The sequence below is a fragment of the Emericellopsis cladophorae genome (assembly GCF_022114955.1).
Source record: "Emericellopsis cladophorae strain MUM 19.33 chromosome Unknown NODE_37_length_229796_cov_116_624128, whole genome shotgun sequence".
Lineage (NCBI taxonomy): Eukaryota > Fungi > Ascomycota > Sordariomycetes > Hypocreales > Bionectriaceae > Emericellopsis > Emericellopsis cladophorae.
Genome location: NW_026250962.1, coordinates 40,459 through 66,415, shown reverse-complemented (window position 1 = coordinate 66,415; position 25,957 = coordinate 40,459). Strand labels below are relative to the sequence as shown.

The following is a 25,957-nucleotide window of genomic DNA, read 5'->3' as shown; positions in this document are numbered from 1 at the left end:
CCTACACCGTATATACTGTCGTTTCGAAATGTCTGCTGGAAGAAACACCAGTGGATACACAGTCTCTCATGTCATGGTCTTCACTCTCCAACGGACAACACTTGCCTGAATTGAAATTTGATTCCTTACTATTCCACAGGTGAATCGCTCCACATGCTCATATGTACACATCCACCTAGACTCCCTACGACCTCTGCGCAGCAACTGGCTGCCACGGTGTAAGCTTCGACTTGGTTCTGCATGTCGCGTTAGCGTGCTGTCCAGGCCATCCCTCCATCATATCGCTCGCTGGAGCGGGTAGGCCTACGTGCTATATGTCTTGAACGCTCCCGGGGTCATTGTGAAGTTGGGCTTCGGCATCGTCGGCTCAAATGGGCGTCCACCGGTCTGGAGCAGCTTGTCCCCCACGGGGGGCTTGTCGACCAGGTAGCTCATCCACGCGTGCCAGCCGGGCTCGATCTGAGCGGCGTCGTAGTCGTGCTTGGCGTACTCGACCCAGCGGGTGCGGAGCGGGAGCTCCTCATTGTTCTCGAAGAATTTGTTGCCGGCGCGATCGGTGCCGATGAGAGTACCAGCCTTGGTGTCGCCAATGTACTGTGTATCGTTCAATTAGGGCCGCTATTTGGGGGCTGCGCGCGAGGGAGGACCGGAGACACGTACCACCATCTGCATAACGTAGTCCTTGAAGCCGACCTTGCGCAAGTTGCGCAGGGTGCGAGTGATGGTCGACATGGTGACAGTGGTTGATCAATGGACGTCGCTGTCCCTGAAGGAAAGACCTGACGTTGATGGTCGGGTCGGTCGTGGTGCGTGCCGGGAACGGAAGATCCTCGGCTGAATTAATTTGCTGTATCACCTTGAACGCGCCGCGGATGGTCGACCTGCACAAGGGCCATAAGAGTCGCAAAGCGCAATATTTTCAATGTTTGCGCGAAGCTGTGCTCGATGCACAGGCAGGATCCGAGTCGGTTCGATTAGCAGACCGAGGATACCGAGCGCGACTAGGACGCAATGTCGCAGATACAGCAGTAGTCAGGGACCTACCCCAGCGGCAGCAAAGGCTGGAGGAGCAGCCCCTGATGTTCTGGCGCCATTCGTGACGGAATTGGATCGCTTGTCGCCGTATTTCGACATACAAGGGGATCAAGTAGAGATCATCCAGACGCCGGCCGAGTTCTATAGCACGCTCAAGGTACGCGAAGATGCCTCGGAGAGACGAGCAACGACTGATTCAAGTAGGATCGTATTCGCCATGCGAAGAAGCGTATTTTCCTGTCGACGCTATACATTGGAAAGAAGGAGCTCGAACTCATCACCACTCTTCGTGATGCGCTCCGTCGGAACCCTAACCTCAAGCTCAGCATCTTGACCGATGCCCTCCGAGGCACACGCGAGGCGCCCAGAGCATCATGCGCGTCCCTCCTCGCACCTCTTGTCGACGAGTTCGGGGAGGACAGGGTCGAAATCAGGATGTACCACACGCCGAACCTGACGGGGCTGCGCAAAAAGGTCGTGCCCAAGAGGATCAACGAGGGCTGGGGCTTGCAGCACATGAAGCTCTACGGAGTCGACGACGAGATCATCATGTCAGGGGCCAACCTGTCGGACGACTACTTTACGAATCGCCAAGATCGATACCACCTCTTCTCCTCCGCGGAGATTACCGGCCACTTCTGGCGGATTCACGAGGCCGCCAGCCACTTCAGCTTCAAGGTCACTCCCTCGAACGAACAGCCTTCGGGCTTCACGCTGGACTGGCCCGCGACCAACTCGGCGCCCTCACCATTGGCCGACCCCAAAGCATTTGTCGAGAGCACCACGGCGACGCTCAAGCCTCTCATTCAACCTACCGCGGGAGCCGTCAAAGGTACAAGTCAAGTGGCCGATACGCGAGTGTACATGCTGGCGCAAATGTCGCAAGTCATGAAACCAGACGTGTCTACTGAGCTCCCCTCCATCACACATATTCTCAAGACCCTAGCTGAGCCGATGTATCGTGACTCGTCCTGGACATTCACGGCTGGCTATTTCAATCCCGCCCCGTCACTGACGAAGCTGCTCCTGAACACGGCCTCCTCTGCGCGCACCAACACCGTCATCACCGCCGCGCCCGAAGCCAATGGATTTTACAAATCTCCCGGTGTATCGGGACTGTTACCGGACGCGTACACGCTGCTGGCTAGGCGCTTTCTCACGGCCGTGCAGAGCAATGACCGTGAGAATGATATCTCGCTCAAGGAATGGCGCAAGGGCACCGTCGGTCAGCCCGGTGGCTGGACGTATCACGCCAAAGGTCTATGGGTCACGCTTCCGGGTGACGAGAACCCGGCCATGTGTGTCGTCGGCAGCTCCAACTACACCAAGCGGAGCTACTCGCTCGATCTGGAGGTCGGCGCTCTTGTCGTGACGCGCAGCGAGCAGCTGAAGAAGAGGTTGGGCGAGGAGCAGAAGTGGCTGCAGGGTCACACCAAGGCCGTGACGCAAGATGATTTCGCGCAGAATGACAGGAGAGTCGGCATGCATGTCCGCATCGCCATGTGGATTGTACGAGCTGTCGGAGGCCAGCTGTAATGTATCTGTGTTCATTGTGTCTTTTTGTGTATACCAACCCCGAGGATATAGATTAGATACCCCATCTAGCAAAGAAAGCACCTTTTTTACAATTGTACATGATGGATGATACAACAGAGAATCTACAACTAAGCGCCCAGCACCTTGACTCCGCTTTGCGGCCCAGCAGGCGTGAAGCCGTTGATGACCACCTTGGACACCAGGTCACTCTCGTGCTGCTTGATCAACTCCTTAAGCACACTCCTCTCCATGACAACCTTGCCCGTCTCGAGAAGATCCTTGACGTCCACATCTTCCATATCCAAAGCCCGGCCCTCGGAGGGACCGGCGTACTCCATCGCCTCAAACAGCCTTGTCCGCCTGTCCTCGGTGACAAAAAGGGTTCGTCCGTCCGGCTTGCCAAGTCCCAGCCCCATGAGGGCCTCGCGCATGTACTTGGCGAGATAGCGCTCCCTCAGGCCGAACCTGAGCTTGTCTGCCGGGGTCGCCTCGAATTCCTCGGGGTACGCCATGTCCATGCCATCCTCCGTCACGATCAGCTCGCCCCTCCGATAGCGATAGCTCAGCGCCGTGCGCCACGCCTTGTCGTAGACCTTGCGGTTCAGCTTGGTGCCAAAGTCCCTCTGCCTGGGACCGTGGGCTTTACCACCACCGCGGAGGGAGGGACTCCTACTGCTACCGAGGCGAGCGCGGCCCGTGCCCTTTTGGGGACGTACCTTGCGCGTCGACCCCCGAACCTCAGAGCGTGTCAGAGCCCGAGCCGTACCGAGACGAGTATTGTCGCCTTCGTAGACGACGGCAAGATGGAGGATATCGCGGCGCATGGGGAGGTAGAGGTGTTCGACGGCAAACTGCTCGAGAGACGTGGGTTCAAGACTGGGGAAGGCGTGGATTGTCACAGGGACAGAGGATGCTGCGAGCGTTAGATATGGGAGCCTCCCTCGATCACGGGAACACGGGAGCATACAGGGATGCCATGAGTTGAGGATGGTCTGGGTATCGGCTGAGCGTGTGATGTTGGCCGTTGAGGCTTCGATGGTCGTGGCCATGGACCTGGTGATGGTCTTGAGATGCGAGGGCTGCCGAAACCATGTCAGAACCATTAGATAGATCTTCGTGGCAGCTCGTCTGACATACCTTTGAGGCGAGCTTTAATGCGCCCATGGCCTCTGAAATACATCCAATGCCCTTTGCAGCCATCTTTGTCAGGGCTGCCGTTTCGTGGAGGTGATGCTGATGACGAGTGCTCTCGAGGTCAAAAATTGGCCTCCTCCAGGAGACTCAATGTCGGCGCGCCAGGCCCCGAGTGGAAAAGTGGGTCGCGTGCAGCTGAACTTTTTCTTGCCTTGCCTTCATCACCATCAATTGACGACGTCCATCAGCCAGCCATCCCCTTTTTGACAAAAGGGACGACCCCGTCATAATGTCGCGTTGTCAGTCGGTCGCCAGACCTTTGGCCAGGCAATTGTCACGACAGCTCTACAGACCTTTCTCCACGACGCCGTCGATATCAGCAGAGGTGACCACCGAGCCTCCAGCGACCACCCCATCGCCAGCCGACCTCGACCCCGACACCGTCCTCCCCGAGTTCGAGAATGCCCTCATGAAGGCGGGTCAGATGCCTATCGGCTCCCGCCGTCGCCGCATGGCCATCCGCGACTACCCTGACGGCGTGCCCTTTGAGCAGCTGCCGTACCAGGCGTTTCAGGAGGCGCGCAAGATTCTTGCCGCAGACCGCGAACAGAAACTGGCCGCCATCCGCGCCGAGCTGGCCAAGATTGCGCTACTCGAGTCGAGGGACGCCAAGGACTTCAAGGGCGGTCAGGCGATGAAGGACACCCGCATAGCGAGTCTCAAGCGCTACGTTGAGGTGCTCAAGATCCAGGCCGACGTCAACGATCCCGTGGTCAAGAAGCGGTTCGAGGACGGCCTGGGCGACATGAACAAGCCCATCTACCGGTACTACGCCGAGCGTCGCTGGAGGAGCTATCAGCACAAGCTCATCACCCAGCGCATCGAGCAGTTCAACATTGTCCCCGACATCCTCCCCAAGCTCGAGCCCACCGCCGACGTCCAGCTGTACTTTTGGCAGCAGAAGACGCAGCCTGGCGCCATTATTGACTCGCTGGTCAGCGAGCCGCCGCCGCGCCTGAACGTCCAGGTCTTCGACAAGGGCGAGCGTCTGGTTACCATTGTCGTCCTCGACGCCGACGTGCCCAACGTGGAGGCCGATGGCTACACTAAAAAGTGTCACTTTGTCGCGGCCAACATCCCCCTGAGCCCGACACAGCCGTCCATCCCCCTCGGCAAGATCAAGGATGAGAACCAGCTCGCCGTCCCTTGGCTGCCCCCTACTTCCCAAAAGGGCTCGCCGTACCACCGCATCGCCATCTTCGTCCTCGAGCAGGACGGTCCGCTGGACGCAAAGGCCCTCAAGGAGCAGTACGCCAATCGTCTCGGCAAGGACAAGACCAGCTTTTCCCTCAAGTCCATCCGTGACAAGTACAACCTGAAGCCCTTTGGCTTCAGCATCTTCCGCTCCGTCTGGGACGACAACACCGCGGCCGTCATGGGCCGCCACGGCATCGAGGGCGCCGACATTGAATTCAGGCCCACGAGGGTGCACAGCATGAAGCAGCCTGTAAAGGCCAGGGGCTGGGAGGCCAAGAGACAGGGTCCCAAGTACCGCCACCTTTGGAAGTACACCAAGAGGATCAAGGGCGTCTCCAACGGGCGGAAATGGCTCAAGGCTGGCAAGAGGTAGCGAGATGGTGGGTCATGTATTACTATTGTTGTATGTGTCCGCGAGAGCGTGGCTTGATGTACATATTATTGAAGTGTACGATATCATTTGGATGCAATACAGATTCGTGCCCTTAGTCGTGTGTTCTTGCTGTCAGCGCTCTGAAGATGGTGGGTCGCTCACGGTTCACTGAGGGCAGGGCTGGCACGCAACTGAGGTTTGGTGAAGATGATACATTGTTACGGCTACCAGTCCTTCCTGGAAATTTGAACCCCCATTCCTTCTGGCACTTTGGCCAAAAGCTGTCGCGTCATAAAGGACCTCTGACACCCCCTGTCCTTCGCTACATTCATGAGATTGTCAAACGCCTTTTCCCGATGTCCATCCCCTCTCAGCAACCCAGTACGGCATGCGCAGGCTGCCAATGGTATCATAAGAAGATAACGCCCGCTAAACCATAATTCCGACAAGACCCCAATATGCGCCTATTCTGTTTTTTTTCCCCACACCTTCTTTCTCCCTTCTCAAGCGAACATGTTGTCGGGCATGTGGTCGTAGTTGATTTCCTCGTGCTTAACGACGGGTGATACTGCGAAGCTTGCCGACATTCCCGGTGAGTGCTGCAACAGCGACTCTGCCTGATGTGAGTGGACAGCTACACACTGTATTCATATTGAGACTCACCATTCAAGCTCAATTCCGCCCCGGAGCCGGATCCGCAGCTTGAGAAACGCCGTTCTCGCTGATGCTCCGCATCGTTGGTGGTTCTTTGCACAAAACGCTTGGCCTCGGTCTCGAGCCACCCGTCAATGTTACTATCGGCACAACCAGCGTGGCCCATGAGCTCGTTCTTCAGCTGCGTGACTTGCTCCACGAGCTCTGTGCATTCGCGCTGAAGTGAGCGATTGGTGTTTTCGAGTTCGGACTTTTGTGTCTCCAGGTCACTGACCCATGCTTTCTTCTTCTGGCGGCACTTGGAGGCAGCTATCCTGTTACGCTCCAGGTACTTGCTCCGCTTGGGATCGCCGTCGTCCTCTGACATGACCACAGAAACGGCCGCCTCGGGCTGTCTCTTTGTTTTTTGCCTCTTTGCCGCCGGCCCTTTGGTGATCCGCGACTCTGACTCGCGAGCTTTGGTGGTCTTGGTGGTCTTTCGTCTAGTCTGGCGGGTTGTTCCTGTTGTTGTTGTTGCAGGAGGAGAGTCCGAGGATCCCCACGAGAGAGACGGAACTGATTCATTGCTTGACTTGCGTCCCGCCCTGTCGTTGGAGGTATGGATATCCTTCCCAGCGAGGGCACCGTCTTCTGGTGGTGAGCCCATTGATGCCTCGGCCACATCACCGCTCTCCCCAGGGCCAAGGCTCAGTTGGAAATCTTGCGAATCGCCTAGGCTCGTGAACCGGGGATCCATGACATCTTGCCAGGCTGAAGGATCGACGTTCATCGACTCTGGTACCTTCTCGTGCAGGTGGCCAGGGTATTGCATGGTCAACTGCGGGTCGACGATGGACGCATCACTGTCCGTGTTGAAGTTCATAAAGTCGTCCATATTGACAAGGTTTTGTGTGAGGGTCGACATGCTGGTTGACGACAGCTTGTTGGTTTGTTGGGCGCTGTAAGTGCGTGCACAAGGCGGAGGCAAGCTAGCTCTCGGACGATCTGTGTGGGGCAGCCTGATCGCCGTGGACGGGGAAGCTCGGCCGGCGGCGTACTCAGAAGGGTCGGGATGGGAGCTGGTTCGAGAAGTTTGTTGTGTGTACTTTGTTGGCGTGGATGATCACGGTCGTTGAATGTCCTCGTGGTCAAAAGCCAGATTGTTGCGTGAGGGAGGAGTGTTTCGGATCAGAGAATGAGCTCGAGCTGAGCCCTTGAAGGTGGTGGTGCTTGGTCCCTTCTTACTTCTTAGGTAAGTAAGGTAAGGTCGGGTTAGGTAGGCGCGGCGGGCCACTCGGACGAAATTGGCTAGATGGACCCCGTTCTTGTGGTTGGAATGGCGCCACGGCAGTGCCTTCCCAAACAAAGTTCAGACAGAAAGCAACAGCAGACCCAAGGTCTGGAATCTCCGCAACCGAAAACAGTTTTTCTGCTCAGCGCAACGAGGCAGCCCGCTTGTATCGAACAGTCCAGGCGTCAATATGCCCCTTTGAGGTGTGGGCGAGCTAAGCAGCTTAGGTAGTAGCTACCACTGCGGGAAGCGATTGAGCTATGCGACCGCGAATCAAGGCTGCGGCTTCTTCCAGTGGTGTGTTGGGTGGTGGCCGCTCGCGGGGTAGGTGCTGTAGGCAAGTCAAAGTGTGGCAAGGCAATAGCTTCAGTCCAGTGACTCCAGTCCCTGCTGTAAGTTAGGGAGCAATGCGAAAGGGCGATCAAGGTCACGACGCTTGGACGAGGAATTGAGAAGAAGATTGTAGGCAGTGCGTGTACATATAGCAGAGGTGGTAATGATTTAATTTGTTTCAATCCCTCCAAAGGAAATCAAGAGTTCTCCGGTGCGGTCATGGGGCTAGCTTTCTTTTCTACGTATCGTCAGATGCAATGCTCCAGCGGGGGCCCAGGGCAACCAGCATCGAGATCGCAGGAGTATTTGCCCATCCACCCCATGCATCGATAAGTCGAGTTACGCATGCCAGTGCTCGCTCGAGCCACGGGCCACGGTGCAGATCCAGTCTCCTCCTTCGCACGCTTGGCGGGACCGCAGGTACGGGTGCTATCACAGCCTATCAGGGCTGGAGCCTATGGGAGAGTAGCACCCAAGCTTGTGCTACGGTACATGCCAGACGTGACGCGCCAACAACCGGTTCCTGTCGGGCAGCCAAAAACATGTCATACTGGAGTCGCTAGGCAGTGCTTGCTCGCCAATTGAGCGAGGCTTGGTCCTTTTTTCTTCATGCGTATCATGATGGCATTTCTGTTTGCCCATTTTGATCAAGTCGCCTCTCTAGGCACGCAGCTTGAAGTTGGATAAGTATACGTGACGGCGTGTATGGTTCCGACCCATGCGCCGGCTTGGAGCCGCAGCCCATTTCAGCCACTGATGAGCCACCAGTGAACTCTCCGTGTGGCGACGATTCTATTGGAAGACAGGGGGACAACAGAGTTCACGCTGAGCCCGCTTTAGGTTCACCAGCCACGGCCTGCAGTCCCCGTAAGCTACCTGCGTTACTGTCATTGCCCGGCACCTCTCCATGCAGCTGCCTGAAACTGGCGGAGCTACGGACATTGACCAGCGCAAATCGATGTCTCTCTGGCCGATCGTCGGCATATCACTCGCTTGTCCTGGCTTTGCAGGAGAAGAGTTTGATGCTAAAACGCTCCAACATGACGCAATTGTACATATCTTTTCTCAAGGCAGGGGTTCCACGATCGAGGATCCTCGCAGCGGGGACATGGGAGTCTGGGACATCAACAGCAACAGGCACACATCGGAGCATTTCGTCAGTGGCAGCCAACCGGTCGACGGGGAACATGTTGTCTACAGAGGAGCAGAAACGGCTGTAGCGGAGACTAGACGCCCGCCGGTGGAGGGAGGAGGTGCTCATGGGCGCGCTGTGCATGCGCGAGCAGGCTTTTTTACGTCCTTGTCCACCACTAGCGACAAGTTGACTGAGACCGCAGCTCCAATCGAGCCATCGACAACACTCGGAGCGTTTGATCCGCCTTGACGACACTCAGCCGCTGACGGCCCATCAAATCATGTGGCGAAGTATTTCTTGTGCTGTACGCAGGCCTTTAGAATCGCGATGGGATAACTCGATCACGACTTTATTTTCTAAGGTTTTGTTTTTATAACGGACTCGCGAGAGTGGTGATAATCACATGTTATAGAACCGCGACCGTTCGTCGATGCGTTCGTGAGGCCCCGAGACTTGACCCTGCTTGTTATACCCGGGGGTTCCCAATTGGCACGGTGCAGCCCACACATGCAGCGGCCAGCCGATTAGACTGTCTGAGCACAGTGGACTTTGTCAGCATCGACAATTCTTGACAGCTCTAGCGACCCACTGCAAACACGGAAACCTAAACCATGATCTTGGCATCATTACGTAGTATGCAAAGATTCTTGCTGGTTAGCAAACGGAATGCAACCCATTGGGCTCTGGTTGTCTACCGCAAGCAGCGATCATAGCGGTATTACGGATACTGTACGATAAAGGCACGCTGGTTGTCGGCGGCTGGGCGGGGGCGGGGCTGCTTGCCTGCGCAGCCGACTGAACCGTCCGTGTCCGGCTAGTCCGCATGTTCTGATGGCAGGAGAACTTACCCTCCCTACATCACCTTGCTGATTGGCCGAGACGATCATGACACAATTCCATGCACGTAAGCAATTGGCATTACAGGATTTCTTGGGCTTCAGCTACGTGCGTAGTAGATGATCTCAAGAAGCACTGGTCATCAAACTGGATGGTCCTGAATTAGAGCCGCATCCAGGGAGTCTTCGCGTCACCTTTTCAGCTTTCAAATCCGGACCAGAGCTGTGTTGACCATATTTGTTAGAAAGAAAAGTTCCACAACAGATCTCTCTTCCCCGTCCTTCGGTTGAGCAGGATCTAACTCTCACGGACCTGCGCCGCACACACGTTGAGTGCACCTCCAGTCCTATTAGTTACACTACGCGCTACAGCATGCTGAACGCTGCCGCTGGTGCTCTTTACCTGCCTAAGTGCAAAGCTTCGAGTGCCCCTGATACCCTACTACACTTCCATGTATGGTGGTATCTCCCGCGCACCTCGTAACAAATGCATTGAGCTCTACTGGCAGGATATCTTCATTGATCGCAACGCGTGGCTGAAATTTGGCCAGTGATGTGGCTTGAATTTGGTACGGCAGGCGCTGCGCTGCGCTGCTGCCCCGCGCCCCGTTTTGTTGATTTCAGGGTCAGCGCCTCGTGAGAAAGTCAGTCGCAACCCTTGCAGCCTAAGGCACCCCTTCGAAGGAACCTCAAGCCACATCACGCCGAACTATAAAGAAACACAAAGGTTCACGCACAAGGACTTGGCATTCCCTCGCGCTTCTGAGTTCCTATCGACAGAATTCAGTCACACCTCGAAGCTGTCCGACTCCTCCACAACTTCACAACCACTTAGCAAGTCCCTAGGTCTGGGTGACACTATCCTTGGCATAATGAGCGATCAGATCGAGGCACCACGTGTCACAGCTCGTTTCTTGGACAATTTCATTGGGCGGCATGTCCGTATCGTCGGGCAAGTGACAGAATTACGCGGCGACCAGGCACTGATCAACTCAGATGGGGCCGTTACCATTCTGCTGAATCGCAACGCTCACCTCTCGCAGAACGGGGGCGCGCAGATCATTGGCAAAGTGAACCCTGATCTCTCCATCAAAGCTCTTAACTCTGTCAACCTGGGAGACAATGTTGATTACAAGCTGTATGGCATGGTTGTCGAGGCCACACATAAGTTCCCCCGGATCTTCCTCACGGGCACTTCGCATTGACGGGCCCGACCGGATAATGGCGCGCCAGCCTACGAACCGAACGTAGCCATGATCTGGTCTCAACCTGTCTCAGAACCAGAACGCCATCCGCAGCCCAACGTATCCAGACTGCCAAGGCGGTCAAGTAGATCTTCCACATCAACGGCATACACCGCAACCACAGCCTACACAACAACGACAGACTCGGAATCGGACTCAGACCAAACACAGCGTAGCACCTCACGCTCGCGTTCGCGTCCAAGATCACAGTCTCCTGTTACTCAACCCATCGAAATACAATCTGATTACTCGTATGCATATTCCATTGATACCCGAAGCTCAAGAGATTTCACGCAACCGTCGGGGTCACACATATCGGCCACGCCTCAAGAAGACGAACTCATCTTATCCGCTCAGCCGCAGACTCCAATATTCCCACCGCCAGTCACTTCGCAGACCTTTTCAGATCCCAGTCCACTGCCATCGCCCCCAGCTTCTCCTCCAGTTTCGCTCCAACTGTCGTCGGCGGGATCGCCGTCAGGCTTCGACAGACATGATCGACGCCCGAGAGGGGACATGAGTCCTGCAGTTTTCGAAATGCACTCACAGCTAAGTCCGCGCCCTTTTCGACGAGAATCTCCAATTTCAGAAGCACGGGGCCATCCGAGCATCTATACGCGGGAGCCATCTTGGCAGGCCCTGCTGTGCGAGCCGTCGTCTTCGTCCACAAATTACTCGCAACCAAGCATGCCTCCACTCAATCGCTCCTCCAAAATACCGCTTCGTACTGCCCGGGAAGTCAACTACTTCGATGATGATGACGACGACGACGCGCTTCTAAACTCTGTTTTGGACGGAATTGGAAGGATGTCTGTCACAATGGGCCAAGATGGAGCAGGTCGATGGCGTATAAAACGGACAGACAGGGAGTTTTAGGGGACCTCCCTCAATATTTTCCCGATGTTTCGGTCACTGCATCAGCCAAGCATTTGCATCATTAGCGACGCCTCTGATACTTAGTTCGATTCTATCCACGCGTTCTGACCAACAATGAAGACTGCCCAGTTCTCCTGCAATGTGCATTGGAACCTATTCATATCTAAAACACCCAGTCGATACCGTTCTCCGTGCAGCTGTTATTGTGTCGCCGTGCGGATCTATGATACAGTGTTGCTCGACTAATTGAATGCCGATGTTCTATAGACGGGCTAGCCATAGCGTTCAAGTCGCAGTTCTTTGCCCTAGCTTCAGACACACAACCATGATTGCTACTACGGAGGAGTGCTGCCCTGCGGTCTGAACAGAGGCATTTCATTCTCCCACATCAGCCTCGTGTATGCCATTGAGCTTATTTGCGAACCTTTCAAACACATGGACTCGTCGTTCCGCAGTTTCCGCTCGCTCTTTCCACATGCGTGACTCACGCGCAGTCTCGCGGAGTTTCTCGCTCAATGTACCCACGTCCGAGTTCTCATGAGCTTCAATCTGGCGTCGGAGAGACAGCATCTCTTCAGTCTTTAGCTCCAGTTGACGCTGTAGGCTACGAATCTGGATGTGCATAGACGTAGTCCGCCCATGAAGAGGCACAGGCGACGAAATGATCAGATCAGCTGAGTCCAGATTCTCCTGCTGGCAGGCGGACAAATATGGCCTTGCAAAGTTTAGATGTTGTGCCACCGGAGATTCTTCTTTGTGAGGCATCCACGTCCCCAAATTCGCAAAACCATGCTGCTGGCTCGGTTCAACAAGATGGCTATAGTAAATATGGTTATAGTGTTGAGAACTTGCGAAGTTTTGAGGCGATCTGCATCTTGAGAAAGGCTTGTGCTCAATGGAATGCTCCTGGTTTTTTGTCCCTGCTCCCTGGGTGGCTGTGGTGCGCGACGCCACGCTATCACTGACAGACGAGCGCCGTCCCGTTGTTGTGCTCCCCGGCTGTCGACTCAAAATCATACGTGATAGTCTTGAGATGCTCTTGGGATGGCTTTTGGATGGGAAAGAGTTTTTCGAAGGACTGTCATTCGTTTCTAAGATTGGTGCCGACTTGGTAGGCGATCGATGGTTGTTACTGGCTCCGAGACTCTTCGTTCGATACCCCGGCTCGTTTTGCGAAGCAGAAGCTTGCGGGTCGTTGCTTGTACCCTCGAATTTTGCGGCTATTGCTCGAACCGCTGCTTTCGGTGTGGAAGACACGTTCTCGAAAATCAGGTCACTAGATGTGCCAACCATCCTCCCAGAAAATGTGTTCTTGGAATCCATTGATTCAGCTCCGCACCCTCCTATTTGTAAGGGACGGTCCGGGCCAAGATCGCCGCGGGTCAACCAATACGACACAGGGTCGGGCGTTTGAGAGGGATCGGGTATTGTGCTCTGAGTTTGATCGGGTATTGTGTTCTTAATTTTACGTGTCTGTCCATCAGCAACTCTTCGATATCCAGGCGTGACCGTGTATATTTGATTGTGCCTTGTTAAGTGGATTGGCGTCTTCATGGGGTTCCACGGGTGTCCTAGCGGACTATAAGTCGACGACCTAGGTAGGGGCTTGAGAGTCTGGGAGTGTAGATCTTGAGACACTTCACTATTATATTCGTTGACTTGTAAAGGTTGCTCTGACTCCGTGTGAGGAAGCTCGAGACTTGGCTCTCCACCTTTGAGTGTATCTGAAGTCTGCCTGACGTTGTCGGGTACGGGACCGAGAACCGGTGCTTTGAGCAATGATGGCGCGTTATCAACCTTAAAATGGTTGAGACCATTTGTAGTAAGTTCCCATTGGGCCATGGTATCATCGGGAGGAGCTTCGTAGGTTTCCGGGGTCAATCGCCGCGGGAGAATCTTGTTCGCGAGCTCGGAAGAACATATATTGCTCTGATCTGGCAGGTTAGACGAGAACGCTTGGTGATTCAAGAAATCTGTAATGCTGAGAGAGGAAGCTTGACCTGAAGACACTATTGATGCGCCCAGAGGACCTTTGGTTGGCGTGGCATTAAGAGAAAATTGCCTAGATGATGTACGAGGGGGCACGGCTTCCATGGGAAGCTCAGGGCTGCCGTGACTGTTCATCTGACGGCGACAGCGTCCCGACTCGGACCTCTCATTCTGCTCGCGATTGAAAGGACTTTGATATTCTTTGCGTGATTCTGGAGTCGGGGTGGCAGGCAGAGACCTGGCTAATTGTGCGCTCGCTCTGCGCCGAGCAAGGACCGACGACGAGCTGGTCTCGCTTACCTTTCCATCTTCCACAGGCTCACCCTCTACCATGGGACTCAAAGCAGAGCAAAGAGTTTTACCTCGGACCCCCGTGGAGCTCAAGTTCTGCTTTGAATGGGGCTTGGGCATACGCATATTGACGCTGGCAAGCTTGGACAGTTCAGGACTGGTGGCCCTGGCAACTTGACCATCAGCGTCTCGTCCGTCAAAGCTCCTATCATTCGGACGCTTAGTAGCCGAAGTCCCTGAGATAGGAGGTTGGTCCAAAGCCGATGTGGACTCTGAAATCGGCCTGGATTGGTGCACACCGATTGTCCTCATCTGCCTGACAATTTCGCGCCAATTTGAGATGAGCATTTCAGCGATATCGTTGGCAATGTGTATCTTGTCCACGACCTGTGCCTTCGGAACTTCCTTGCGTGGTCTCGCAAATGATTTCCGGCGGACCTTCTGTGCCTTCCGCAGTTTCGTCGGCGATATTGGAAGAAGTAGTAGCCCTGATGCTGGAGTTGCGACATTCATCTTGTATTGTGACAGCAAGTCGCCTAGTAGCAAAGGTCCGAAGATAATCCCGAGTGCTTTGTATCCCATTAGGTCGCTCTTTGGCAATGGTCTCCCGTTATCATCTTCTGTCGGAGCTTCTTCAGCAGTTCTACTAACGAGACTCAGGAGCCCTAAAACTGCGCAAATGAGCTCCCGTCGAAACTGCGACTCCACGGTTCCGATAGCAAGGGCTATCATTCGTGCTCGCACTTTTGTCTGCTTTGTACGCAGAGACTCTTGATTGCTGATGAGTTGTGAGTGAGTAGCCACAAGAGCATCAAAAACAGACAACGATCCCAGTAGACCACCTGGAAGCACAGATAGAAGCCTTTTGAAAGTCGAAGCTACATCGTGCACGGACGTAGCAAAATGGCTTGGAAGAGTAGGACATTGGACCGTGCCTGACACGCCTTCCGTTCCCTTCCCAGTCCTGCAGTAGTACTCGAACAATGAATTCACGGCCTTGGTCGACCCTGGTATTCGAAACATACCCCCTGTTGCCGGATTCTGTGCCAGATACTGTGCCGTAGCTCGAATGCATGTCGGAAGCACAAGTGAGCCAGGAGTGTACTCTTGAGGCAAATAGAGGACACTCTTCCCACTGATCCGTACCATTGCCTGAAGGTCGAGTTCATGCGTAGGCAAATTGCGCACACCGACGAGATTCTGTGCAAACTCAGAAACGCTGCGCCGTCGTTGAAGCGCTTGATTGTTGGCTATCGGTGCTAAAGGGAGTGTCGAGTCTGTGTGTGTCGACGTGGAACGGAGGAGACGAGATAGCCAGCTTCGCTTTTCGCTGCTTGTGGACACATTCGTCTGCCCAGGGTGTCAGAAATTGCTTCAACTTCTCTCCAAGGACTCACCTTGGACAATATGTGACGTCCAAAGTCACTAACCACCAACGACCGGACGTTGTGCTGCAAGAACGGTCAGCGTGGAATGACCTAAATTCACAAACCAGCCTACCTTTTTAGCCAGCCGATTGTACTCTTCAACAAACCACGTTCGGTCGTTCAGCTCGTCGGTGTCGCTCAAGAAGCCCAGCTCTCCACTACTGGTCGTCCATGTGTGGCTGCTTGGCATTCGCGTGCCGTGGCGATATCCTGGTAAGTTATGGAATATGCAGCTGGCAGGGGATACAAAAGCCGTTGCACTTCTAGACGCAACCAGCGTCCGGCAGTTAGAGTTGGGGTCAAAGTTTGTAGGTTGCGAAGCCAACGTCGTCATGTTCGTCGTGTAAGCAGCTATACGCACTCTCGGGTGGGTAGATATGCAGTTATGGATGGGCGGCCGAGTATTGCTTCGATGTAATTTTGAAGATCAGATCACAATTGATGATAGGAATCTGGGAGTGAGCTGGTGCAGGTGGCTCTATCGGTGAGCGCAGAGTCTGCTATGAATTCGCGATTGCTACCACAGGTCAACACGATCCAATCGCGACTCATCGCAGCCGGACTACTGGCTTGTACCAGGTGTCTCAACAGTGCACTTACCTGCTTGAAAGCCATCTGTAATTGGTCAGCTAATTTGAGCTGCCAACCTTGTTCTCTTGTAATCATGACAAGAGTTGGAAGGTGAGACGCTGCTGAAATTGCACCTGCTGAACGTTTTTGTGTTGCGTGATGCGCAACGAAAAGGAGAAAGAATCAACAGCCCGCAAATGTAATAACCAGGCAGTAAACTTTTGCACGTCAACTAATACAGATTGCAAATCATTGCACACTGCAGGCAAGAGTGCATCATCGGTACAAGCCGAGAAATTAGGTACCAGCAAGCTAGGCCACAACGAACTGTGTGACACTGCATCTTCCTAAGATCGTATCATCGCGAAAGATATAAAAGATTCCCTTTCATCTCACATCCTGCGTCTTAGACGCGGCTCCATAATGCTAGGTTGATGAAGCTCATGGGCCGCAAGCCATGGGCTACTCTTTCAGACCCGCTGCTGAGCAACATACAAGAATGTGTCAAGTAGCGATTTCCGACGCCCATTCAACAGCCATCGCCTTCATATTAACAGCTATCCTGGGTTACCACGGGCACTCAGGCCCCTGGGCTGGATCCGGTGTCGTTGATGCCGAAGCTCCTGGCATCCCGTACCCTCGTTGTCCCAGTATCGACCCATTCCCATGTCTTTATGTGTCGTCATCTCATGTCATCGTGAAAACCATAAAGGCCTTTTTACGCCTCTTCGGAAAGTATCACCCACGTCAGAATATCCGACAGCGAAATGACGCCCTTGAGCTTGTTGTCGTCATCTACGACAATGAGCCTGTGGACACGACTCTTGCGGATCGTGTCAAAAATGGACTGCAGACGGTCGTGTTCCGAGCATGTGTATATCCCGGGGCTGTCCTCCGGCCGTTTGCACAAGGCATCGCCTATTGTCCCGTTCAACTCCTCGTACAAACCGCCCTTGATGCACGGAATGATATCGACAGCCTCAAAGACGTTCAGGACTCGGCCTTTGTCATCGACCACTGGAACGCAGCTGATGTTGCGGGCGACCATTTGATGGATGACGTCCAGCACGCTGTTATCCATGCGTGTTGTTGCAATGTTCTTATAGGTGCCCATATTGAGTTCGCGAACTGTTTTCTTGAAGAGAACGGTGTTGTGCTCGTTATTAACAGCGATGAACTTGAGAATTCGGTACTGGGTAATCACCGAAACCACCCACCCTTTCCCAGTCTCATCATCGACGTCAATCAGAGGAATGCGGCGAGCTCGAGTGCTAAGCATGTGTTTGATGGCGTCGAACAGAGGCATCAAGGGGTTCACGGATATGGTCTCTATGGGACTCGCGCCAATGGCCTTCTCAATATCTAAGCGTCGTCAGTCACAGTCGCTCTAGCGATTGGCCTTGCGGTGGCATACCTGGTAGACTGCTCAAGCGGAACTGGTCCAGCTTGTACATTTCGTTGGGAAATTGATAGTAGTACTGAATCACGTTGATATAGTCAGTCGCGGTCAGCGTGCCCGCGAAACATGACTTTTGCGAGTCCCACAAAGGAGCAGACACAATCGCTGCACGTAGTCAGTAACCGTCATCCGTTGGCGCACATGAGCACATACAATTCTGGATCATGATATTGAGACTCTTCTTGATGAGCAAATCATGGTCGAGAACAATGAGTCGAAAGGAAAGTGGAAAGACATCGTAGCCGCATCGAACTTTGAGGAACTCGCGGATATTTTGCTATCTCCATTTAGTCGCGTGATCACGACTTGACGTGCATAGAGGAATCACTCACCAGACCCTGAGTCTGTTCCATGTCATGGATCGTTGGGGCAGGCGAAGGCTCCGGCGCAACGGCCGTAGCCATGGCGCTGCGATTGATGGCGACGGGTCGCAGGTAGGACGACGGGGCGACGAAGTGAGGGACAGGTGCTGAACGCTGTGGCGGCGGCTGTTGCTGCTGGTGACCTCCCACTTGTTGAGGCTCAGAGGCAGCTGTCACAGGGACCGTCGCACGTTGATGATCTGCCTCTTGCTCGACTTCCGCCTTTGATTCAGTCGCCGTCACTCCTGGTTCTAGTAAAGCGTGTCTAGTTGTCGCAGCAGGGGCGTCGTCGATTGGCGGGTTTCGGAGGGGGGTTTGCGATTGGGCTGATATGAACGGTTCTTGTGCTACGTGAGAAGCGTTGGCCTGAAGAGGTGCGTCGTCGCCCGGTTTCGCAGCTACAGGAACAGCGTCGGCTGAGAGATGCACTGTAGCAAGAAGTCGAGGATCGTTTTGGGCGGGGGAGTCGACGCCAACGGCACCTTCGTCCTCGCGCTGGTTGCCGCTAGTCGCGGGGCCATCTCCAAAACCTTCCTCCATTCCTCTTTTTCGTCCCTGTGACGTTGCCAAACCTCGCGGCTGGCTGGGTCGACGCCGTCAACTTGTGTGTCGAGCGATGTTGGCCTGGTGGTGGGGGTTGACGGTATTGGTGAGTGAATATAATTTCCAAGCGCGTTTACTGGGAACGGTTTCTGATACATTTCAAGTACCATCAGGCAACATGCAGGGCGATCGATCGGCGGGCAGGTGGGACGCGAACCGGGTGGTTGCGCTGAATTCGATAACCAGCTGATAAGGCCTGGTAAAGTCAACGACGTATGTATCTACAAGAGATTGGACGCAGAGATCCGTGCTGCCGATGCCGCTGCCAGTACGAATCATGAGTAGACCGACAACCTTATTAACACCTAATAAACTTGTTGCCAGTCGACGTGGAGGGCGATTGATCGGTCCAGTAATTTGCCAAGCTGGTAGCCTCGCGCCCAGACGGTTCCTCAATCTTTGCAGGCGCAAGAGGGTCAACCATCGGTCATTAAAGCTCTGATACTCCGTACTGATACGACCTGTTGCAAACGTCATTCGGGCCCTCACCCAGGCGCTGCTGACATGTATTAATACTGAGGTACCAGTCGACCATGCTCATTCCGTCTCTCCAGGTCTGATAAAATGTGAGACCAATCAAGAAGCTTTTAGACAGCTTCTGTCCCACTAGTAGCCGAATAGCTACTAGCGTCAGTGGTGGATCCCCAAGCCAGTGTCGAAGCTCCAACTTAGGTCCAGCAAGAGCGCCAGTACCTTAGGTTCATGCACTTATGAGGTCCTGCCGGAATGCACCTGCTCGCTTTGCTTGGTCCGACTCCATCATCATCGGCCTCTAGATGGGCTTCATTCCTCATTCTCCCGCCATCCCACGTCTACCGCCTTTTCTTGACCGCAACTGTCACGCGTGCCGATTCTGCCTGTCGAGAGCATCGAGTCCCTCCGTGACTGACAGCGACGTCGAAGGCCTGTCATCGTCCTATCTGCGGCGCCTGTTGATTGCCCGACCGAGTCTCAATCGATTGCAACCAAAACAAACACTACGCGCATCACGCCTACCGCATATCATCGACTACCGCCACGGAGCGATCGCACCGAGAAGCTGGGGACGTGGGCTTCACACATCTGCCATGGGTTTATGGAGCTCGTGCTGCTGCGGAGGTTTGTTGTCGCTCTAGCCGTACTCCCTCTCCAATGCACCCGTTCTAACATCATTGTGCCGAACCAGGTCGGAACCGCGATGGCCTCTACGAGCCCGTGCTGGCTGACAGCGAAAGGGAAGCTGTAGCTGACCTGCTGCAATACCTCGAAAATGTCGGTCGCCACCACACCGCCAACCCGAGTATGACTGACTTTATGGCAGCGCGGCGAAACTGACTTCTTTTCTGGCGAACCGTTGCGAGCTCTCAGCACACTTGTCTTCTCAGAGAACATAGACCTTCAGCGCAGCGCGAGTTTGACCTTTGCCGAAATTACTGAGAGAGGTATGGCTTGACTGGGTGCTGGGACTAGCGGGCGCTAATACCATCCAGATGTTCGGGAGGTAGACCGTGATACGTTGGAACCGATCCTCTTCCTATTGCAGAGTGCAGACATTGAAGTGCAAAGAGCAGCAAGCGCTGCTTTGGGAAACCTGGCTGTCAATAGTAAGCCGTTCACTACACATGCCTCCCCCCCCCCCGATGGCGATGCATGCTGACTCAACTAGCCGAGAACAAGGTATTGATTGTTCAGCTTGGCGGCTTGACGCCTTTGATCCGCCAGATGCTCTCGCCCAACGTCGAAGTGCAGTGCAATGCTGTTGGATGTATCACCAACCTCGCTACGCATGAGGAAAACAAGGCGAAGATTGCTCGGTCCGGCGCTCTTGGACCCTTGACCCGCCTAGCCAAGTCGAGAGATATGCGAGTGCAGCGCAACGCAACTGGAGCGCTGCTGAACATGACACACTCTGGTATGCTGGACTCAGATTTTGCCAAGATCATCTCGCTAATCAACCCCGGCAGACGAGAATCGCCAGCAGCTCGTGAACGCTGGTGCCATCCCTGTCCTCGTCCAGCTTCTCTCTTCGCCCGATGTCGACGTTCAATACTACTGCACCACGGCTCTCAGCAACATTGCCGTCGACGCAAATAATCGCCGAAAACTATCGAGCTCCGAGACGAAGTTGGTGCAGTCTCTGGTGAACTTGATGGACTCGTCGTCGCCCAAAGTTCAGTGCCAAGCTGCGCTGGCTCTCCGAAATTTGGCGTCAGATGAAAAGTATCAGCTCGATATCGTTCGCGCAAACGGCCTAGGCCCTCTCTTGCGTCTCCTCCAGTCGTCATACTTGCCGTTGATACTGTCCGCCGTTGCCTGCATACGCAACATCTCGATACATCCCATGAACGAGTCTCCCATCATCGAAGCGAATTTCTTGAAGCCCCTCGTGGATTTGCTCGGGTCTACAGACAATGAGGAGATCCAGTGCCATGCTATCTCGACCCTTAGGAACTTGGCGGCTAGCTCAGACCGCAACAAGGCTTTGGTTCTTGATGCTGGCGCTGTTCAGAAGTGCAAGCAGTTGGTGCTGGACGTGCCAGTGACCGTCCAGTCCGAGATGACGGCGGCGATCGCAGTGCTGGCCCTGAGCGATGACCTCAAATCGCATTTGCTCAATCTTGGCGTATGCGATGTGCTGATTCCATTGACACACTCGGAGAGCATCGAGGTACAAGGCAATAGCGCCGCTGCATTGGGCAACCTATCTTCGAAAGGTAAGCTTTGCTCTTTTATGTTGGCGTTGCCACAAGATTCTGACCATTTTGTAGTTGGCGACTATTCAATATTTGTGCAAAACTGGGACCAGCCACAGGAGGGCATCCATGGTTATCTTGGACGATTCCTACAGTCAGGTGATGCGACATTCCAACACATTGCAGCTTGGACACTCCTGCAGCTCTTTGAGTCGGAGGATAAAACTCTAATCAGTCTCATCGGCAAAGCCGAAGATGTTATTGAACATATCCGCAGCATCGCGAATCGCCATGTCGAGACTGGTCCCGATGCTGAAGAGGAGGATGAGGGTGAAGTTGTCAGCTTGGCGCAGCGCTGTCTCGAGCTACTGGGGCAGACTGGCAACAAGACACATATCGAGGGCTGATCTGCCTCCAGCTGGTGGCATTTCCTAAGATTACTTTTCTATCCTAATCAGACCAGCCCTAATTCATTCGGGTATGGGCTGACTCGATCGCTTGGTGCGGACATGGCCAATCGCAGTGGTACGGCGTTTTTTCTTTTTTGAAACTGGAGTTCCGATGAGGCAGCACCGGGGCGATGGTTAGTGCAACGGCGCCTTGTCGTGAGTAATTGGGCTGCTCCCAGGGAGTGGTGCGGCTTTGTTTCATCTCGGTCTGAGAGCATGGTATTCACGGCATTGATCTTTCTTTCGTACAGAGCATAAGCCACTTGCGTATATTATATTATATTACTCAACTTCAGTTGCTTGTTCGATCTCGTTGCATGGGGAACCGCTCCGAACCAAGGAGAAGCACGTGTGTGACTTGCTTCATTGTCAAAGTGAACAATTGCCTGCGTGTTGCCCAACATTGCGTTACCACCAAGCGCTCTTACGAACCTAGCAGGGGTGATTCTGCTGGCTGCAGTGGATTGTGCAGCCACCCACTTTGTCCGTATGGCAGCACGCGCGCGACGACCTTGCCTTTGATGAGGGCGAGCGGCAAGGGTCCAAATATCCTCGAGTCTCTCGAAGCAGTCAAATTGTCACCTAGCACCCAGCAATGCCCCTCTGGAACCTGGTCATGTGTCAGCACCTGGTGTAACGAGGGCGTTTGGGTGTTGCACGAAACATCATCGACTGACCTGGATCATCTGGTCCTCCCCCCTCTCCCCTGGTGTTCCCATGCAGACGTAGTCCCCCGGTAGGCCGACCAGTCTCTTGATGCCATCTGCGTTATCCAAGATGGGGATGCGATACTGCACCAGGTCACCGATCCGGAGCTCCTTTCTGCGATTGCGCGCATGGGTCATGTCGGTGGCCACCCAGTCGCCATCCACGGCAAAGGTGGGACACATGGAGGGTCCGCTGGTCGCACCGACGGCGAAGACGTGTGTCTGGAAGAGATGAACGGCGCACATGAGTTTGAAGGTCTGCAGGGTCAAGTGGAAAGGTCTTGCGCGGAAGTGGGTGAAGACCATGTTGGGCGACGGTGGTAGCTGAGACGTAATGTGGGAGGAAGGAAAGAGATTGGGGTGTTCGAAGGGGATCAAGGAGGGCGCATTGTACGGCTTGGGTGGGGATCGGGGATGGTGTAAGGGCCGGACGCCCTTGTGAATGCGTGATGCTGTTGGCGATGAGAGATTGGGAGGGCGACGAGGTGATGGATGGAGGTTTGTTTGGTTTGGACGTGAGATGAAGTTGCTGGAGATGTACGCTAGCCGGATTTGGATACTAGCGCAGACGACTTTCACCGTGTGATAGGACTTGGAGTGCTCGATGCTGGGCTTTGGGATTTTGAATGAAAACTTAATGATGATCGTATTAAAGAAAGAGAACCACAAGAACCGAGGCCCGACAGAGGTGTCCTTACAATATAGGAAAAGGGTGTCGTGGTGAATGACACAGCACTTCGGACTGCATCGGTAGTGCGAATTGTCCGCGAGCCAACGTCATGTTGTTTTCTGGAAGCTATTCATGAACCAAAGTAGGTCAATTCATGGCATTGTTTTTTGAGAAACCTTGCGTGCGAAGAATGTTTGTGAGAAACCGACGAAGCGAGGTCTGTCGATCAAAGTCGGAACTCGGGAGTCGGGAGGCTGTCGTGCATGTAGCGATGAGGATAAGGCACTTAATCTTAACGTTACAGGCCTGAGTCTTGAAAAGTTCATACTTCTGCAATAAAATTCCAAGCGACAGATGTAAGTATGTTTCACCTGGTCGTGGAAGACCGGGCAGTCGTAAGCCCTTTCCAGTAAACCAAGCCAGCTTGGCGAAGGTGGCCTGCAAAGGTCTTCAGCCTCTCATTACATCCCGCGCTATGTCCTTCTTCACACTTGCATCGGAAGATACACAATCCGAGACCCAGTACCCAGTTTCTGCAGGCGGTGCCGTCATGGTCACAGGCGCCATTAAGGGCTAGGTGAGACCGGAACTACGCATCGGCGTTAGAGGGCCCTCTCGATGGAATCCTCTCAAATCACCTTGAATGACCCGAAGTCAACTTCATACTTGCCGTGGCAAGGCGCTGCGCTTGAGTGTTGTAGTGGCATGTGCAGTCGTAACTAGAGGCCTTGACAACCGGGGAAATAGACGCAGTTGTGCGCCGGAGATGGTTCTGAGGCGCGAATTCCTCGCCTGGTTCGTGGAGTATAGATCGAGCACGTCGACTATAATTCTCATCACAGTAGCATAGGCGTTATAAGGTTGACGCGCAACACTGGCTGAGATCCCATGGGTGTATGTCGACCACATATGCAGCGGTAGTGCGTACGTCTGCTACAACGACACCACACAAGGATCAATGACCACTATCACCGGGCATAGTACGCTCTTGGACATAAGAATAAAACTCATGGCCCTTGATTTGCCGAGAGACTGGAGTATGGGGTGCATTGGAGGCATAGTCGTGGCGGTACTGGACGCTTGTGGGCGGGAATCGTCCGAGGCAGGGGAAGTGACGTGTGTTCCATGTATTGATAGTAGTAACATGCCCACCACATAGCGGCAGTGATCGGAACCTTGGCCCTTTCTCTAGTTGCGCTGGCTTTCGTTATCGCCGGGGCAGCGGCCGATGTCTGGAGTCTTTAAACTTCTCGCCTGGTGAGGTGGAACTGGGAGACGAGGAGTGAGGGTGGAGGTTCCCTAGCCCAAAGCTCAGAAGATGCATTCTGACTACAATGTATAATAGGGTTTACCCCATCAGCACCTCCCCTGATCGGATTTATAAGTCTTCTGGTGCAATGACGGTGATCGTAGTGTAGCGGGTGGGATGGGATGTGGGGGTTCCAGTTGGCAGTCTCCGACACTGGCCTACGCGCGTCAATCTTGCTATCGGGGAGAAGATAAATCGCCGACGACTCCCGAGGACTGCATGAAGTCTGCAGATCTTGGGAGCTTGTGCGCTTGTGCGCTGCAAGCGCCGGCAAGTCGAGACGTCAGGAGCTGATGTGGCTTGCCCGTTTGGGGTCGTTCGCCAAGCACGCGAGGCGGTTTCATCGATCGACATCTGGTGGCTGGCATATGAGTGATCTGACACACGACAGGAATGAGTTTAACCTTATTTTTGGCCGCGTCTCAAAAGGCGCCGCCGGTCATGAACACGGCCAAGGTGTGTGATGGTACCAGGGATCTGGAGGGGGTGGGTGGTATTGATGACCCTGGACGTTGCAAAGTCGACGTCTCGCGAAACGACTTATTCGTTCTTGATATTGTGTATTAGTTGGTACGCACACTGTTTCGGTCACAAGAAAATGACTACGTGTGGCCGATTGTTGCACAATCCAGTGCAGCGAGGTGAGACGTGGCGTGGCACATGCTAATGCAAGGGTTAAGGTTAATGTCCAAAAGTGGTCGCCATAGACAGCACGATGCTATGCTTTGGAGATAGATTGGCCGCCGAACGCTTGATTGATTCACTGATGATAACCTTATTTCAACAGCTCGGGAGGTACACGTACACGTACGTAGATGCGTTTCAGTTTGGCGGCCGGTGGGTGACCGCGCCAAGAGTCTAGCTAGATGCAGTCACGACGATCACCCCCAACCCCCCTCCCCCTCTCTCCATCTCAGGGGTTCGAGAATTCACAGAGGTTTCCCGTTGCGAGATGTTTCTGGGCTTGGCTTGAGACTACCGACGTCTCCAGCGCCCGGTGCAAAGAGCCGCAGACTGTCATGCAGCTGTCCGATTTGGGGCTATGCGACCCAGACAGGTCTACTATCCGTAAGGCACTGTCTAGTCCCATTGTGAGGCACTGCTGGTGCCTTTCAAAGTTTCAAGTGCCGGCACCAGTGGGGTGCGGCACTGCGGCCCCACGAAACGATTTGGCTGGTGAGGTGTCTCGTGGGGTATCTCATGCTATTGATAGCTAAGTATGCGCGTGGATCTGGTAGATAAGAGTTGAGAGGAGGAGAAGAGGATTACGAAAGGTTCATTACTCAGGCACCTCTTGAGTGGGCGTCAGCGTGGAGTCAGAGAGGCCTGGCTCCAGTCCGGAGCGATGTCACCGTAGATCAAATATGGTGAAGCACTAGGTGCATCTCATCTCCAGACCGATGTCGACGCGGTGGATAGCATTCGTCACAGGGGTGAGTCCGACCAAATGTGCAGAATCGCAGATTTGGATAAGCAATCCGACGCTGGACGCGCGTAATGTCCCATCCAGTCGCTGAGAGATCTGAAGTACATGTAGCGATAAATCTTGCAGCGTCTCGCTCTTGCCCGACGCGAATAGCATACGCTGTAGGCTGAGGCTGGGCGACACCCCTGGCACGCTAGGCAGGGATTTGGCAAGGTGCTCATTCGTGGCAGGCTTGGCTCTGCCTGGACTGGACTCACGGGAGTCTCTGGACATCTCCGAAAAGCTTCACCTAATGGCCAAGTAAGTACGTGTAGTGTTGAGCACGTCACCAGCTATCCGT

The 25,957-nt window shown here is 54.2% G+C and overlaps 8 protein-coding genes across 8 annotated transcripts; 3 read left to right on the top strand and 5 right to left on the bottom strand.

Moving 5' to 3' along the window:
- Positions 1–184: 184 nt before the first annotated feature.
- Positions 185–732, bottom strand: J7T54_004212 (NADH ubiquinone oxidoreductase subunit NDUFA12; the record flags this gene model as incomplete). Its single annotated transcript, XM_051507878.1, has 3 exons — positions 185–236; positions 308–594; positions 661–732. The coding sequence occupies 3 exons, from the start codon at positions 730–732 to the stop codon at positions 185–187; spliced, it is 411 nt and encodes a 136-aa protein (XP_051360936.1).
- A 140-nt stretch (positions 733–872) lies between these two features.
- J7T54_004211 (CDP-diacylglycerol--glycerol-3-phosphate 3-phosphatidyltransferase-like protein) lies at positions 873–2,571 on the top strand (the record flags this gene model as incomplete). Its single annotated transcript, XM_051507877.1, has 3 exons — positions 873–964; positions 1,021–1,192; positions 1,240–2,571. The coding sequence occupies 3 exons, from the start codon at positions 873–875 to the stop codon at positions 2,569–2,571; spliced, it is 1,596 nt and encodes a 531-aa protein (XP_051360935.1).
- A 128-nt stretch (positions 2,572–2,699) lies between these two features.
- On the bottom strand, positions 2,700–3,771 carry J7T54_004210 (uncharacterized protein; the record flags this gene model as incomplete). The annotated part of the gene is made up of 3 exons (XM_051507876.1): positions 2,700–3,484; positions 3,539–3,650; positions 3,709–3,771. 3 exons carry the CDS (start codon positions 3,769–3,771, stop codon positions 2,700–2,702), a joined length of 960 nt encoding a protein of 319 aa, XP_051360934.1.
- A 223-nt stretch (positions 3,772–3,994) lies between these two features.
- On the top strand, positions 3,995–5,335 carry J7T54_004209 (uncharacterized protein; the record flags this gene model as incomplete). The annotated part of the gene is made up of 1 exon (XM_051507875.1): positions 3,995–5,335. One exon carries the CDS (start codon positions 3,995–3,997, stop codon positions 5,333–5,335), a length of 1,341 nt encoding a protein of 446 aa, XP_051360933.1.
- A 503-nt stretch (positions 5,336–5,838) lies between these two features.
- J7T54_004208 (Cyclic AMP-responsive element-binding protein-like protein) lies at positions 5,839–6,893 on the bottom strand (the record flags this gene model as incomplete). Its single annotated transcript, XM_051507874.1, has 2 exons — positions 5,839–5,948; positions 5,999–6,893. 2 exons carry the CDS (start codon positions 6,891–6,893, stop codon positions 5,839–5,841), a joined length of 1,005 nt encoding a protein of 334 aa, XP_051360932.1.
- Positions 6,894–16,678: 9,785 nt separating this feature from the next.
- J7T54_004207 (Nuclear protein-like protein) lies at positions 16,679–18,321 on the bottom strand (the record flags this gene model as incomplete). The annotated part of the gene is made up of 4 exons (XM_051507873.1): positions 16,679–17,322; positions 17,375–17,524; positions 17,573–17,696; positions 17,752–18,321. The coding sequence occupies 4 exons, from the start codon at positions 18,319–18,321 to the stop codon at positions 16,679–16,681; spliced, it is 1,488 nt and encodes a 495-aa protein (XP_051360931.1).
- Positions 18,322–19,451: 1,130 nt separating this feature from the next.
- Positions 19,452–21,463, top strand: J7T54_004206 (uncharacterized protein; the record flags this gene model as incomplete). Its single annotated transcript, XM_051507872.1, has 7 exons — positions 19,452–19,482; positions 19,550–19,635; positions 19,685–19,805; positions 19,854–19,967; positions 20,030–20,275; positions 20,328–21,077; positions 21,132–21,463. 7 exons carry the CDS (start codon positions 19,452–19,454, stop codon positions 21,461–21,463), a joined length of 1,680 nt encoding a protein of 559 aa, XP_051360930.1.
- Positions 21,464–22,087: 624 nt separating this feature from the next.
- J7T54_004205 (Mitochondrial inner membrane protease subunit-like protein) lies at positions 22,088–22,518 on the bottom strand (the record flags this gene model as incomplete). The annotated part of the gene is made up of 2 exons (XM_051507871.1): positions 22,088–22,108; positions 22,183–22,518. 2 exons carry the CDS (start codon positions 22,516–22,518, stop codon positions 22,088–22,090), a joined length of 357 nt encoding a protein of 118 aa, XP_051360929.1.
- Between the last annotated feature and the right edge of the window lie 3,439 nt (positions 22,519–25,957).